We start from the raw sequence: 14,077 nt of genomic DNA, 5'->3' as shown, positions 1-14,077 counted from the left end.
GTTCCCTGCAGACTTGTCATATGTGCTCCATAGCTGCCTCATCTTGCTGTCTTCCCCAAATTTTTTTTTGTCTGAGAACTCTGTATGCAGATTGTCTGCCTTGTACAGATGTAGTTGTGAAATCTGGGTTAAAAACTGATGCATGATATTTGTATCTTTAGAAACCAGGCTAAAGAGCTGAGAATATCAGTCTGTCATAGTAAGAGAACAGAAAATGTCTGTCCCTTTAGTTCAGCAATTTTTTTTAATCAAACCAACACTGGGGTCTTGAAACACTGTGAAGTTCCAGTTTGAGCTCCTAGGTAGTAAAAACCTCATTGCAGGGTATGTTTCAGAATGTTTTATTTGCTGCAGAAGGTACCAGTATCACTGCACTGGCCCTGACAGACAGACAGACTTCACTGTGAGCCTCTCAAAGCTCCCTTGCCCTTCCTAGGAAAGCTGCTCCACACCAGGGTAATTCTGACAAATGTTGTTAGTTCCACTTTGAGAAAGCTGCTTTGGAAGTTTAATGAGAGGGTTTTGCATGGGCTGTAGTTCAATCTGCTTGTTGCAGTGTAGAAGGCTGAGGCCACAGAAGGTTTAATTAACCACATTTGTATCCTGACTTTGGTGCTTGGCTGACTTTGTGGGACCAAACATTGCTTGTCCTGCTACAGCTGACAAAAGCTGTTGCAAACAGTTGGCTAATTGCAAAAACACAATCAGGCTGGCATGTGGTCCAGATTAAATAAATCTGATCACACACAAACGTGGTATTAATGGAGTTCTAACAGTGGGAGTGCTTCTCCCACATAGAAAATTGCAGAGGAGGAGAAACTTGGAGATGCACAGGTTGCTGGTTTAAAACATTACAACCAAAAGTTAAAAGTGAGCTAAAAAACAGCTTGGGGAAAAAAATTGGCTCCATTGAAGGCAATTCTTTGCATCCAGTGTGGAAGAGTTTTTCCAGTGTTGTGCAGTGAGGGGAGGGTGCAGAGCAAAGCTCACACCAGCACAGGGAAAGTAAAAGGTGTTTTTACACATAAACACTCTCCTCTGAGCTCAAAAGCTTTCAGAGGAGCAGTTATTTAAAAACTCTTGATTCTTCAGGCTGAAGGTGGCCACTCACCCAAGTTCCTGGTGGGGATGTTCAGATAAATATTTCTGATGGACTAAACCTGTGTGTGGTGCTTTGCTGTGCTGGTTTCAGTCTTCTTTAAACAAACTGCAGCTTCCCCATGCTGCTCACAGAGGGATTGAATAGCTGGTTGAAATTAAAGGCTGTGAAGTCTTTTGAAATCAAAACATTCATTTGGAAGCTACCATGGTCAGCATGCTGTGGTTTAAGCTGTAGTAGAAGTTGGCCTGTGGAGCTCTGTGGAGTGAAGAGAGCAAAACATTTCCCTTAGTGACTCAGTGGGGCTGCTCACAGGGGCTTTCCCATCCCACCTTGGAGCACAGGAACTGAAAACTGGCAGTTTTTTCTGTGTTACAGTTAATTATCCAAAAATTATTGCAGCATGAACATCAAAATAGCTAATTGTGGTTTAAGGTTTTAGTAAGAAGCCTCATTGTTTTCTCCTGTGGCCTTCAATAGCAGCTGTTACTTTGTTGTATGCTGAGTAAATTGAAAAAATCCACCTTTCTCAGGTGAAAATGTGTTCAGTAGAGCTAAGCATCCTAATTGTTTAAAGATTATAAACTGTGCTGTTCATTTTGGTGGTTCATTGTTGACCTGTGTCAGAATTTTTATGAATGCCACTTGACTCTCTTGCAGATCCCAGCAAGCTTTCATGCAGAGTGGTTTGTCTCAGCCATCCCCAGTGGTTCTGTCTGGCACAGCCTTACACAACTTCCCAGCAGTGCAGCACCAGGAGCTGGCCAAGGCCCAGTCCAGCCTGGCATTCCAGCAGACCTCCAACACTCAGCCTATTCCCATCCTCTATGAGCACCAGCTCGGGCAGGCTTCAGGCCTGGGGGGCTCTCAGCTCATTGACACACACATCCTGCAGGTAGGAAATGCTCCCTGCAGCCCTTCTGCTCTGGGCTGCTGCAGGACATCTTGCTCAGTTTGGGTGGCAGCAAACTTCAGACACTTGGAGGAAAGTGTTCTTTTAATTTAATAAATGTATATTAGCTTAATCTCTGAATTGAGGTTTGTTCCCCAAATTACAGGGTTCCTTGTGCTTCTGTCACTAATTAGAGCTTCAGGTTTAAATTCCTTAATTGTGATAAAGGGCTGTTCCACCAGCTGCAGATGAGAGCTTTATCACAAAGTGAAACCTTCACATTTATCAGCTTCCCTTGCTGGGCTTTCTGTGGCCCTGCTTGCTGCACCAGAGCTGCTCTCCTGAATGCTCCTGATGGGGAGATGTCTCTTCTCTTCTCTTCCTAGGCCAGAGCTACCCTCACTCAGGCTTCAAACCTCTACTCTGGGCAGGTCCAGCAGCCTGGCCAGAGCAATTTCTACAACACTGCACAGTCTCCCAGTGCTCTGCAGCAGGTAAACTATGGCATGGTAAATTTCCTGCATTGTATTCTTCCTAAAAGCATGTCGTGCTTGGTGGTGTCTGTGGGGTTGGAACAGAGGGGAGGGCTGAGACAGCCTCTGATTCTTCCAAAATAAAACTGGAGTGTTAACAGTGAAGGCTCAGGTCATGTTGGTCATTTGTCCCTGGCATCCTTCCCTTGAATAGTTCATTTTTCAGTGATGGGCAGATACTTCATTGCCACAGTGCTGTTGCTAATTGACTGAGGCACATGATGCCTGTGTGGAAGCAGATACCAGGAGAGGTGGAGAGAGGCAAAGTCCAGCTGCTAAATGCAGCCTAATTGTTAATACCAGTTCTAACTGAGCTGGAACCCAGGAGTGCTCACAGAAAATAACTGAGGAGTCAGCAGATAGGTGATCATGCAGGTCAGTAAAATAACTCCACTGATTTGAGGGCTTTTTCACTCTTCTGTGAAAGAACTGCTAAACTGTTCTGTGCAAGCATTCTGTCATATTTAAGGATACTGTCTAGTGGTTTCCATCTTCTGGTTGTTTTTTTAATTGAAATGGCTTCCAAAATCAAACTTGGGATGGATTGATTTATTATAGCAGCCTATCTCCTACACTGGAAAAGGTGCCAAGACAGAAATCTAGAAGAGTTGTAAAAGATTGGATGTTGGAACTCTAGCACAGTTTTAAGGACCTTTTAGAAGAGTTGGTACTTTCAGTGTGTTCAGTTCTGGCTGTCTCTCTGATTTTAATCTGTCACCCTGCAGAGCAGAATCCTTGTAAGCCTTTCACATTTGGGAATCTCTCATCATTCTCCTTGTCACCCTTAGAATATGATTTTGCAGATAGTGGATTGTGAGACCAAGGCATGCAGTAACTCCTGCCAGTCAGGTCACTGCTGTTGTATTTCCATGTTTATCACTACCACTCTCTGCTGGTTTCAGCCCACAGCACAGTGGTAAATGCAAGCAAGGGACAGGCTGTGTGTTTTTGTCATTGTTTTTAAGCTCAAACTGCTGGTTGTTGGAACTCCTGGAAAGTAAAATCTAATTTTTATCCCAGTGTCCTCTGACTAGAATTATTTGAAGTAAACAAATAATAAGCCAGCCCTGTCCCTACCTGTGCCAGAACTGCCTTTGTTTTTCTGAGTTGAATTAAATTTCCCTATCACACAGTGAAATCATGTTGAATGATGTTGGAGGCAGGAGATCTCTTGCACCTTTGAAAAGCAAAACCCAAATGCCATTAGAGCTGGTTATAAAGGCAAACTGAGCAATAAATGCACTTATTTGCTTGCAGCTCTCTGGTTAAATAAATGAACTCATTAAGGGATAAAGCTGAACTAGAGCTGGCAATGACAGTGACATAATGGCCTTTGTGTGTCTGTTACTGGTGATTTTGTGCTCTCTCTCTGCAGGTGACAGTACCTTTGCCAGGATCACAGATTTCCCTGCCCAACTTTGGATCCACAGCCCAGCCCCTGATAGCCCTGCCCCAGTCCCTGCAGCCTCCACTCCAGCACACCCCACCACAGGCTCAGGCTCAGAACCTGAGCAGACCTGCCCAGGTGACCCAGCCCTTCAGAGGATTGATCCCAGCAGGAACTCAGCACAGCATGATTGCTGCAACTGGGAAGGTAACAGCACTGCCACAGCTGCAGGACACAAATTCCTGTGAAGCACAGCTGCTTTTTGGTTTGTGTAACCAGCACAGCAACTCATGCTGACTGCTTGCATCTTAAAAGTCTGCCTCAGCTTTAAAAGGTGAAAAAGCCAGTCAGGGTTAATGCCTGAGTGACTGGCTCTGTGCATTTAGCTGAGGTTTTGTAGCTAACTTGGTGCTGCTCCATTTGCACTGCAGGAATACCTGGTTTGGTGGTGACATCATGGACTAGTAGGGGATTTCATGCAGAAGCCATGTGGAAAACAGTACTGAGATGTTGTGGGAGCAGCAGGACTCTGCCAGGGCTGGTGGCAGATTCTGGCTTTGCTTCTGGACTCAAACCAGAGCAGGCTCTTTGGGCTCAGGGGTTTCCAGTGCAAAATGGGGAATTTCAGAGTTTTAGGGGCTTCAGTGGACTCTCTATCAGCCATGACCTTAAGAATTGAACTCTCTAATTGTTGCTGGGGATCTGCCTTCTGAACAGCACAGCATGGTGCACATTCAGAATGTAGCATTGTATGCAAGACGGGATCTTTCTGTAATTGAAAAAGAAAAGTCTGGTCTTGCAGCTCAGGAAAACTGAGGGACAGCTCTAGGAAGGAAATACCACTAAAACAGTGCACGAATCTGGTGTGTCATGGGGGGCATTCTCTCCTCTCCTTTATGTGAAGCTGCTGAGGTAATTGCTGATGAGGGGATGTGTGGAGCTGGCTTCCAATCACAAGGTCTCTTGTCTTAGATGGAATCCCAGCTTTACAGGCACCGGGGATTCTCGGATAGTGTGCAGCACTCGGCAGTTGCAGTTCGCTTCCAGGTGAGCACTGGGTGACACCCTGGACATGGACACAGCTCAGCTGGCTGGCAGCACCAGCAGGGTCCTCCCACCTGGGGGACTGAGGCACCTCTGCACCTGAGATCCCTGCACCTTCTGGCCTCCATTTTAGGGTGCTTGTGAATACAAAATAACCCCACAGTCCCAGTCATTTACAGCTGCAATATGAAAAAACTCGGGTGTTAATTCCACGTCTTGGACAGTAATGGCAACCAGAATTTCAGACCACCTAGATGAAGCTTGCATCTCCTCACCCCCAGAGTGTGTATGGTGGTTTTTGCACTGTGCAGTTTTCCAGTTTCATGGGATCTGGCCAAATCTTTTGAGCCTGGCAGTTGTTAGGAGCCCAATTTGCAGGCAGCAGCATGTTTGTTGCTGCAGTTGTCACTGGAAAATGATTGCTCATTTCAGCAAAAAATGAGGGAAGAGCTGCAGTGGGATGCTGGCCTTGGATGACTTTCCTGCCCTGCTCTGAGATTCCCATCATGTTGCTGCTAAAGAAAGTCAACTTGAAACAGCCTCTCATTTCTAAGTGATTTATTGTTGCTGTTGTGCTTCATGGCCATGTGTGGAAATACACTGTCCCAAAGACTAATTTATTCTGTTGAGCGTATCTGCAAAATAGCATTCAAGAGTCACTGCTCCAGTTAGTCTGGAGATTGTTTTGCATGAGTGACAGCTCCTTTTTTACTGTGCTTTGGCTTTGTTTATTTTTATAGACCTGGACTATTTGGTGATATTCTTCTTCTCAGCGTTTTTCAGGATTATTTCTAAATATTTTCATGTGGTACCTGAGATGGGAGTCTTGGAGAAGGAGATCTCAACCCCAAAACATATTTGTTTCCTTTTTTTTTTATGGCCAAATAAATGAAATGACTCTCAAACCCCCTGTCATTATGCAGGAGGAGCAAGTTAGAAAGCCAGTACCATTGCTGCAAGTGCCAGATAGGGCAGGAAATTTGTACACAGAGGTGCTTGTGGTGCTGGGCCTGTCCTAATTATAAGAGGCTGTTCTGCAGTCAGGCTTTCATCTCCACTTAAGTGACCTCTTTTCATTGAGGTAAGCTAACAGCTGCTTAGCAAATGGAATTTTTTAAATTAGAATTAACATGTCAGTTGCTGTGTTTTTCAGATATCAGAAATGGACCTGAAGGCCTTTGGAGGTGGCATTGATGTTAAACCTGGAACACCACCAGTTACTGGCAGGAGCACGACCCCAACCTCCAGTCCCTTCCGGTAAATCTCCCTTCAGCTCCAAATTCCTTAAAACCACAGCTAGAAAATGTACCTAGTCATGCATGAGCAGCCTTTTCTGGAGGGTATGAGCTGAGGGGCCACTGATAAATGAGACACTGCTTGATCTGAGCTCAGGAGCAGTATTCCAGTAGGTCAGCACATCTGCTGTATTATACAGAAGGAAATGGTTCTGAAATAAAAGGTGGAAAATACTTTTTTGGGTAAATGAAGAAACAAGAAGTGGCAAGGAAGATGTGGTTTGGGATAAAACTGTAAGAGTTTATCTGAATTGTGGGGTTCAAAATAAAAAACCCTTTAAGGCTTAGCAGTTGTGGCAACAGTTCTGTTAGAGGAGTAAGTGTTGTTGCCGGGTCTGTAAGCTCCTCACAAGTGAAATTAATAAACAAAACAGACTCCTTTAAGCTTACAAAATACTTATATTGAAATATTGACATTAATAAACAAAACAGACTCCTTTAAGCTTCCAAAATACTGGTGTGTGGAGCTTAGCTGGTGTCCCTCTGCTCATTTTGCCAGGAGTGCATCACCCACACCCTCTGCACGAGAACTCTCTGCAAGGCAAGCTCTGTTTCCTGAAGAAGGCTCTTCACTCTTTCTTCTTTTTCTTCTTTTTCACTCTTTTCTCTTTGGAGGCTGTTTGCTGCCCTTCCCCCAGATAATCAGTCAAGCTTCTTGTAATTCCTGGTGATTGAACACCTTGGAAGTTTTAGTGGAGGGTCACGTTCTCAGCCAGATGAAACAAGGAGAGCATTTTGTGTGAATTCTTGAAATCTGTTCAAAGTGCATTTTCAAACACAGGACAGCAGGTCAGAGTAGAAGCAGCTGCATGTTCACTGCCTGCTGGGACAAGCCCTGAACTTGCCAGGAAGAGCAAAGAGTGACTGCAAAGGAATATAAGATAGCAGGGATGGAAACTACATCTAACATCACAAATCTGACATCAGTGTTTGTGTCATGAGTGCTTGGGGGAAAGAGCTCTTTCATACAAACGTGTCCTGGGCCCTCTTCATAGCCTAAATATTTCTGATTATGCTTTCTCTTTGAATTCTGAAGTTCTGAGGTTTTTTTGAGCTTCTATATAGAAAAAGTTTCACACTTTTTTTTTTTAATTCAGACATTGATTCTTCCCCCCTCCAGTGCTGAATTTCTAGTTAAGTTGTAACTAGGGGCAGAAACATCCTCTGAATGAAAGCAGTTGATTTTAACTGGAGTTCTTTCTTTTAGGGCCAGTTCTACAAGCCCTAACAATCAGTCCAATAAAATGAACAGCATTGTGTACCAGAAGCAGTTCCAGTCAGCAGCTGCAGCTGTGAGAATGACGCAGCCCTTTCCTGCACAGTTTGCACCACAGGTAGGTGACTGGTGGCTTCCTGCAAACAGATTTGTTCCTCTGTGTCACCTGGTGGCTCTGACTCGACCCTGTCTCCTCAGCCTCTGTCATGGGGAGATAGAAAATGGAATCCTTAAAATGAAATGGTGTAAGAGACCAAGATCAAAGCAAAAAATGACCTCTGTGATCGTGCTTACAAGTAGTGCTGATTTTGTGGTGTTTAATTTAGAGTCCTGTGCAAGTTGTGAATGATGTAGAACAGATGGTGTTGTGGCTTCCCCAGGAGCTGTAATGCACCTCATCCTGCAGAAACAGGGGAAGGGGAGCAGCTCAGTGTCTCAGAAGGGTCCCAGTGCATATTTTACACGTGTAAAGACAAAGCAGATTTGCAGCTCTGAAGTATGGAGGGAGCAGCTCAGGTTGGAAAGGATCCCTGAGGTCACCCAGCCCATCCCAGGCAGGGCTGAAGGCTGGGGGTTCTGCATGGTCAGATCCCATCTCAGATGAGCACAGGCCTCATGAGCCCCCCTCGGGCACCACGTGTGGCCACAGGTCCCTGTGGATCAGTGCCTGGGCCCAGAGGCACTCAGGGCCAGGCTGTGCTGAAAGCTGAATGAGATGTGAAGGTCAGGATGTGAACAGCAGTTCAGCCTGACAGCTCCCACGCAGGCATGTGTCTGCAAGTCATGGCTGTAAAAAGTGCCTCTGGAGAGTTACTCTGTCCTGCTTGGTTACTGGTGATCAAGTCATCCTGCCTTAACCTCAGGGGATGGCTGAAATTTGGGCAGAAGGTTTCAGGTGTCCCTCTGGCTCCAGTGAAATCAGGCTGTTGCTGCAGTGCTGCAAATGAGAGTTCACAGGTTTGTTTTCTGTTCTGTTGCTGCTTGACTTACTTGGAGCAGCTACAAAGCAGGAGAGCCAAGGCCTCTTGTTCCAGACTTCTGATGTTTTGTCTCCCTGTTGTTCTGTGTGTGTGTCTCAGCCCTGTTTTTCATAAAAAAGCAGAAAATATTGAGAGAGGTACAGGGAGGTTTAGTGCCTGTATTCTAGTTGGGGTTCCTTGTGTTAAGGTGCTCCTTTCTAATTTAAAATACAAAGGTGTTTGACTGCCCTGGGCTTTATTGTCCAACTTCTGAATGCTTGAACTCTTGATGGAGTCTGCAGTCTGGGCAGGACAGACAAGTGCTTGCTCTGAAGTGCCTGATCGGTACCAAAACTGTAACTGGAAGGTGTCACAGGGGGAAATGCACAGGTGCAGGTCAGGGTTGCTGGTAGGATTCAGAGGAAGGCAGGCAGGCAGTTTGTGCTGGTAGGATTCAGAGGAGGGAAGGAAGGAAGGCAGGCAGTTTGTGCTGGTAGGATTCAGAGGAGGGAAGGAAGGAAGGCAGGCAGTTTGTGCTGGTAGGATTCAGAGGAAGGAAGGCAGGCAGTTTGTGCTTCCTGGGATTGCTCAGAGCAGGGGGCAGATGAGGCTTCAGCTCACCCAGAGCACAGCTCTGACCTGGTTCATTCCATCCCAGTGCAGGCTCAGTCTGTGCCCAGAGCCAGGGGAGGGAAGGGGGAGCTCAGGCCGTGCTGCTGGGAGGGAGGGAGGGAGAGCCCTGTGCTCTGCAGGGCAGCAGGGACAGCTGGAGTGGGCCCAGGTGGGGCTGTGCAGGCACAGCTCCTGCTGCTGGCTGAGCTGCTGTCAGCAGTGCTCCTGCTTGTACAGCTCTGCAGTAGCAGTGGCATGAGAGTAGGGTGGGTAATACTTCACGCTGTTGTCCCTGATCCTCTTTCTTGGGGAAGGGTTAGGGAAGCCTAGGCATGGTGGTAAACTGCTGCTGAGGAGCCAGGCACCCAGCCCTGGTGACATCAGGGCAGCAGCAGGATGGACACTGCCTGTCTAGGATAAACTGGCCACTGTGGTCAGTCCTTCCCCTTCCATATGGGAAATGCTTGTGAGGTCACTCCAATTCCAGTGTCCTCTCTGCAGTAAACTTACTTTCTCCCTCTCTTAAGGCAAAGCAAAGAGCAGAGGTCCTTCAGTCCACCCAGAGATTCTTTTCTGAGCAGCAGCAGCAGCAGCAGAACAAACCCATAGGAGGCAAAGCCCCCAAAGTGGAGGAGAACGGGAGCAAACCCAGCGAGGCAATTGCTGACTCTGCCGGAGTCTGCCAGGACAAAGGCGAGGAAAAGGCCACGCCCGCGCCTGCTGCCACACCCAAACCCGTCAGAACCGGACCAATCAAACCTCAGGCAATCAAAACCGAGGAAACAAAATCTTAGAGGCTGTGTTGCCGTGGAGGGGGAGAGGGGAGGGTGGCCGAGGTGTCAGCAGCGTCAGTGTGTGGCCCGAAGGATGAAGAGCAGCCTGCCCTCCCTGCCGGGCTCTGCGCAGCCCCGCGGGGCCTGGGTGCCAGCAGCAGAGGCGGTGCCAGCTGCCGTGGTGCCGGCCGAGCCCTGGCTCTCGGGGTCACGCCTGCTCTAACAGCATGAAGGCTGCTCTGGGCGTGCACGTGCCACACGTGCGTGCCCCCTTTGGCTCGCGCCCGCCCGCTGCCCAAAGCCACGGCCCGGAGCGGCGGCGGCCACGGGGAGGCATTTCTAGCTGACACGATGACTCCTTATTCTCTTCAGGCTCTGATCTTCAGCTGCTATTTATCTTTTTATAAACCCCTGAGTATGAGAACGTGCAGATCTGAAGATGGTGCTGGGCCAAGTAACGTGTGTTAAGTTTTTAGTGACTTAAGAAGCTTCTATCTTGTATAAACAGAGGGATCCACGCACTTGCCGCGCCAGGCTTAACCTAACACAGAGTAACACTGGCAGTGTTGGATTTCCCTCTGAAGGCAGTGCTTTGCTGGCTGCTGCTGCTTGGATGACAATTTACTGCATTTAGATCACCATATGAAAAAGCTACTTGGCCACCTGTGTCCTCTCCACCCGCTGCCCCCTCAGTGGCTCCCACCCCTGGAGTTGAAGGTTCGTTGCATCAATAGTCAGATTTGTTCCGTTCACCCCTGTCCAGCTGTCTTAGTATGATGCGAGTGGTCCCTAAACGGTTTCCAGTTTCTGTCTGTAACACAGCAACGAGCACTTAAACTGTGCCACGAGAATAAAAGAAACCTTATCAGATGAACGAGAGTTTTATCTCAAAGGTGCATTCTTTATATCAGAGCTGCATCGCACCACCTCCTTGCCCACAGTGTGCTGGAAAGTAGAATCAAGTCAAATAAATGCCTTTTTAATTGTATCCTCTAGTATTCTAGCTGTAGGACAGTACTGTATGATACTTCTGTGAATGTAAGATATCCTGTACCTGCTTATGATATGTAGTAGTGACTGTGCTATACTGGAGCTGTTTTTAATAATGTTATTCTAGAGGTTTTTTTCCAGACAATGATTGAAAAAGCTAATAAAAAGCACCAGGTACCACATCAGTAGCAGAATTTGCTGGTTTTTTCTGGGATTTTTTTTTCTTTTTTTTTTTTACGTTTTTTGGAAGGAAGAGTTGAAAGTCTAATGTGTATAATTTTGTTCAAATGACTGCAGAAGCTGGAAAGGCTGTTGCTGCTATTGATGCCTAGTGAATCGCTATTGGTTATCTTTTTATATAAATATATATATAATTTGAATTTTTGGAAACTAGCTGTGATGTCAACTTTGGAAAAAAGTATCCCACTTGTAGTGTGAGTTGGCATTGTACAGAAATTAACAGCCATATTGGTCTAGAAATGTTAAACTTAATTTTTTTTCCATTTGTACAGGGGTAACGCACTGTATGAAATATGTACGGTCTTATTTACATGGGTTTGATTACAGAAACTAATAAAGTATTCTCTAAATAAAGCCCCTGGCTGCTCTCATGATTCTGCAGGAGGCAAGCAGTGCTCCCAGGGAAAGGCTCCTGAAGGAAAATGCTCCCAGAAGCTCCTTTGTTATCCTGGCACTTGCCAGCCCTTCTCCAGCCAGGGACTCGCAGGACGTGGCCACCACTTGCCCCAGCAGGAGCCTGGGGGTGTTTGCTGGGAATTCCATCTCCAGCTGATGGAGCTGGGATGGTGCCACTTGTCCCATCAGCCAGTGATGCCCTAAGTTTGAGCCTTCATATTTTCCAGATTCTGTTCTGTATTTGTGTATAACTCTGAACTCCATATAAAGTGCTGGCAGGTTCTCCTCACAGCTCAGTCACACAGAACAATCCTTTTCCAGCCCCAGGACCAAGGGCACCACTGCAGCTTCAGGCCCAGAAAGTGCCAACAACAGGGAATGGAGGAGAGCAAACTGGGAGGATGAGACTGCAGAACCTGGAGCTGGAATTGGACAAGGAATCCCAAGATGGAAATGGACCAAAAGTTATAAAAGTGTGAGAACTCGTGACCCAGGGTCCATCCTGGGTGTAGCCACAGCTGGGCTCTGGTACTGCCCAGGGTGTATCCTGTGGAGGCCTTTAATAAATCCCTGCTTCATTCCTTTAATAAATCCCTACTGTATTCCTGTACCTCTGCCCAGCCCCTGCTCCAGGGAGCCTCCCAAGGCAGCAGCAGCAGCAGGGGACCGGCAGGAGTTGAGGGAGCCCTGGCCACCAGAGGGAACTTGCTTCCCACAAACAGCAGGAACTTGTGGTGTCGCTCTCTGGGAAGTAATTCCTGCCTGGGGCGAAGGTGCTGGCTGGCTCTGCACCTTTCCTGCCCCGGTTGGTTTTGTTCAGGGTAAAACTGCAGCAATGTGGAGTAAATCAAAGGTGCTGGAATCCACAAATGCAGCCATGGGCAGAAGGAAGCTGTGGGCAGGTCACACTCGGGGTAAAACCTTTTCCACAAGGATCTGTGTGAGCACAGCTCAGGAAATGCTTGGGAAGGAGGGTGGACATGAGACACTGAGTGAATGTGGACACGGCTTCCATCTACAAGTGTGCTGTAAAAGGAACTGAGTTGTGGTGATGCTTCCCTGCTTTGAGGTTGCCTTCAGCCTGTTGGACACCCCAAAACTGGGAACTCATTCCCCAGAGTGTTCTATTTTTAAAGAAGTGCTGCTAAAAGGATTCATGTTCAATTCTGTAGTAATAAAGAATAATTCCATTGGGAAATCAGAGGAATTTCCCACAGTCGGCTGTGGGAATGTACCAGGCTTTGGACTATTTTGTGCTCAGAGCAGAACAAGGGGAGTATTTCTGCAGAAGTTTAATTAAAGTAAATGTTTGGGCATTTTGTGCCTCTAAATAACCCAGGTTTGATGTGTGCCTCTCCTCTCCAAAACCCCAAACCACGCCAGCTGCCTTGAGGCCAGGTGGAGCTTTCAGTCATTGACCCCACTTGATTGAATATTTTATGACATTCAATCAGATAACTTTGCTCCTGGCTATTTACACTGGAGTAGCTCTTGCTTTTTTTTTATTTGAGTGGGATTTGGTTTGTAATCTCTTTTCTAGGACTCTGGTCATCAGAAATAATTGTGCTGAACCTCACAGAAATTAGGAAACAATTTTGTTTGGGGAATTCAATTTTTTTTCCCCCTAATACTGTTGAGGCTGTGAAAAGGTCATCACTTTTCTGCAGGGTGAGAGCCAGAGGGGGTTTAAATGTGATTGGGGCCAGATCCAGCAACCCCCTGGGCTCAGGCTTGCTTCTTGCTGGGATGTGGGCAGGCAGGGCTTGTTTTCCCAAAGCCTGTTAAGTAAAGCAGTGTATTCAGCGCTGTTCAGCTGCAGCCCAGCTTTCTGGAAATCCTGTGTACATTGGCTTGTCCTCCTTTATTTTCTCAGGCAATTAAGAGATGCACTGCCCGGCCTGAAAGGGCCCCGGCTTGGGGCGGAGCTGTCTGCCCTCGGTGTCTGGGCTCAGCGAGGCGCTGCTGCCGCTGCCGGGGCTCTGCTCCAGCCCTGCCCTTCATCCCCCCCTGCTTTGGGACAGAAATGCCTTTCCCCACCCTTGGTGCCAGCTTTGCTGGGCACTGCTGGCCCTGCCTGCTCGGCTCTCCCCTGCCCTGGCCCCAGGGCTCCCAGCTCTGCGTGTGACAGTGACGGGGCTGATGTGTTCCTGGCCCTTGCTCAGGTCAGATTCCTGCCCAGGAGCAGGAATGGGTCTTTCAGCCTCCTCCCTCTGTGCTGGGCTCCTCCCTGCAGCTTCCCAAACATTCCTCACATGTATCAGCTCACTTTTTACAACCAGCTCGTATTTTTCCAAAATAAAGCCTGGGGATGATGGATAAACCAAATGCTTCATTGTGATGTGCAAACATACAGTGCTGCTACACTTAAGAAAAGAGTGTTAGTGTCAGGACAGCAGAGGGGTGAAGCATCTCTCTGATCATCACAAGTGTGCCACTGTGTTCTCTGTCCTTTTCCACTGCTCCAATGACTGGTGTGTTGCTGTCAGGAGCTGCCTCCCAAACTGTGGCATTTTCCTGCTCAAGGCTTTACAGCTCCCCCTCCCCAGCACCTCCAGCCTGTAGGTGTACCAAGAGTGGCACCAACCCACCACACTCCTTGGAAAACAGCCTTGGAAAAACGAGGTGTGAGGCAGCAGAGGTG

General features: G+C 47.4%; 1 protein-coding gene across 4 annotated transcripts in view; it reads left to right on the top strand.

Annotated features, from left to right (window-relative positions):
* PRRC2C (proline rich coiled-coil 2C) overlaps nt 1-10,112 on the top strand; it is a 66,028-nt gene extending 55,916 nt beyond the window's left edge. For 2 of the 4 annotated variants that reach the window (XM_054286136.1, XM_054286138.1), the window contains exons 29-35: nt 1,760-1,994; nt 2,378-2,485; nt 3,900-4,118; nt 4,884-4,958; nt 6,109-6,212; nt 7,458-7,584; nt 9,565-10,112. In XM_054286136.1, the coding sequence (XP_054142111.1) occupies nt 1,760-1,994; nt 2,378-2,485; nt 3,900-4,118; nt 4,884-4,958; nt 6,109-6,212; nt 7,458-7,584; nt 9,565-9,831 (1,135 nt within the window). In that variant the 3' untranslated portion in view covers nt 9,832-10,112. The remainder of the gene's footprint in view (nt 1-1,759; nt 1,995-2,377; nt 2,486-3,899; nt 4,119-4,883; nt 4,959-6,108; nt 6,213-7,457; nt 7,585-9,564) is intronic. The other 2 variants (XM_054286140.1, XM_054286139.1) reach the window with 1 other exon arrangement.
* Nucleotides 10,113-14,077: the final 3,965 nt, after the last annotated feature.

Source organism: Melozone crissalis, unplaced genomic scaffold (assembly GCF_028551555.1).
Source record: "Melozone crissalis strain CALT ecotype California unplaced genomic scaffold, PUWL_Pcris_2 ptg000045l_1, whole genome shotgun sequence".
NCBI classification, from domain to species: Eukaryota; Metazoa; Chordata; class Aves; order Passeriformes; family Passerellidae; genus Melozone; species Melozone crissalis.
The sequence above is the reverse complement of the archived record's forward strand: the minus strand, read 5'-3'. Positions and strand labels throughout refer to the sequence as shown.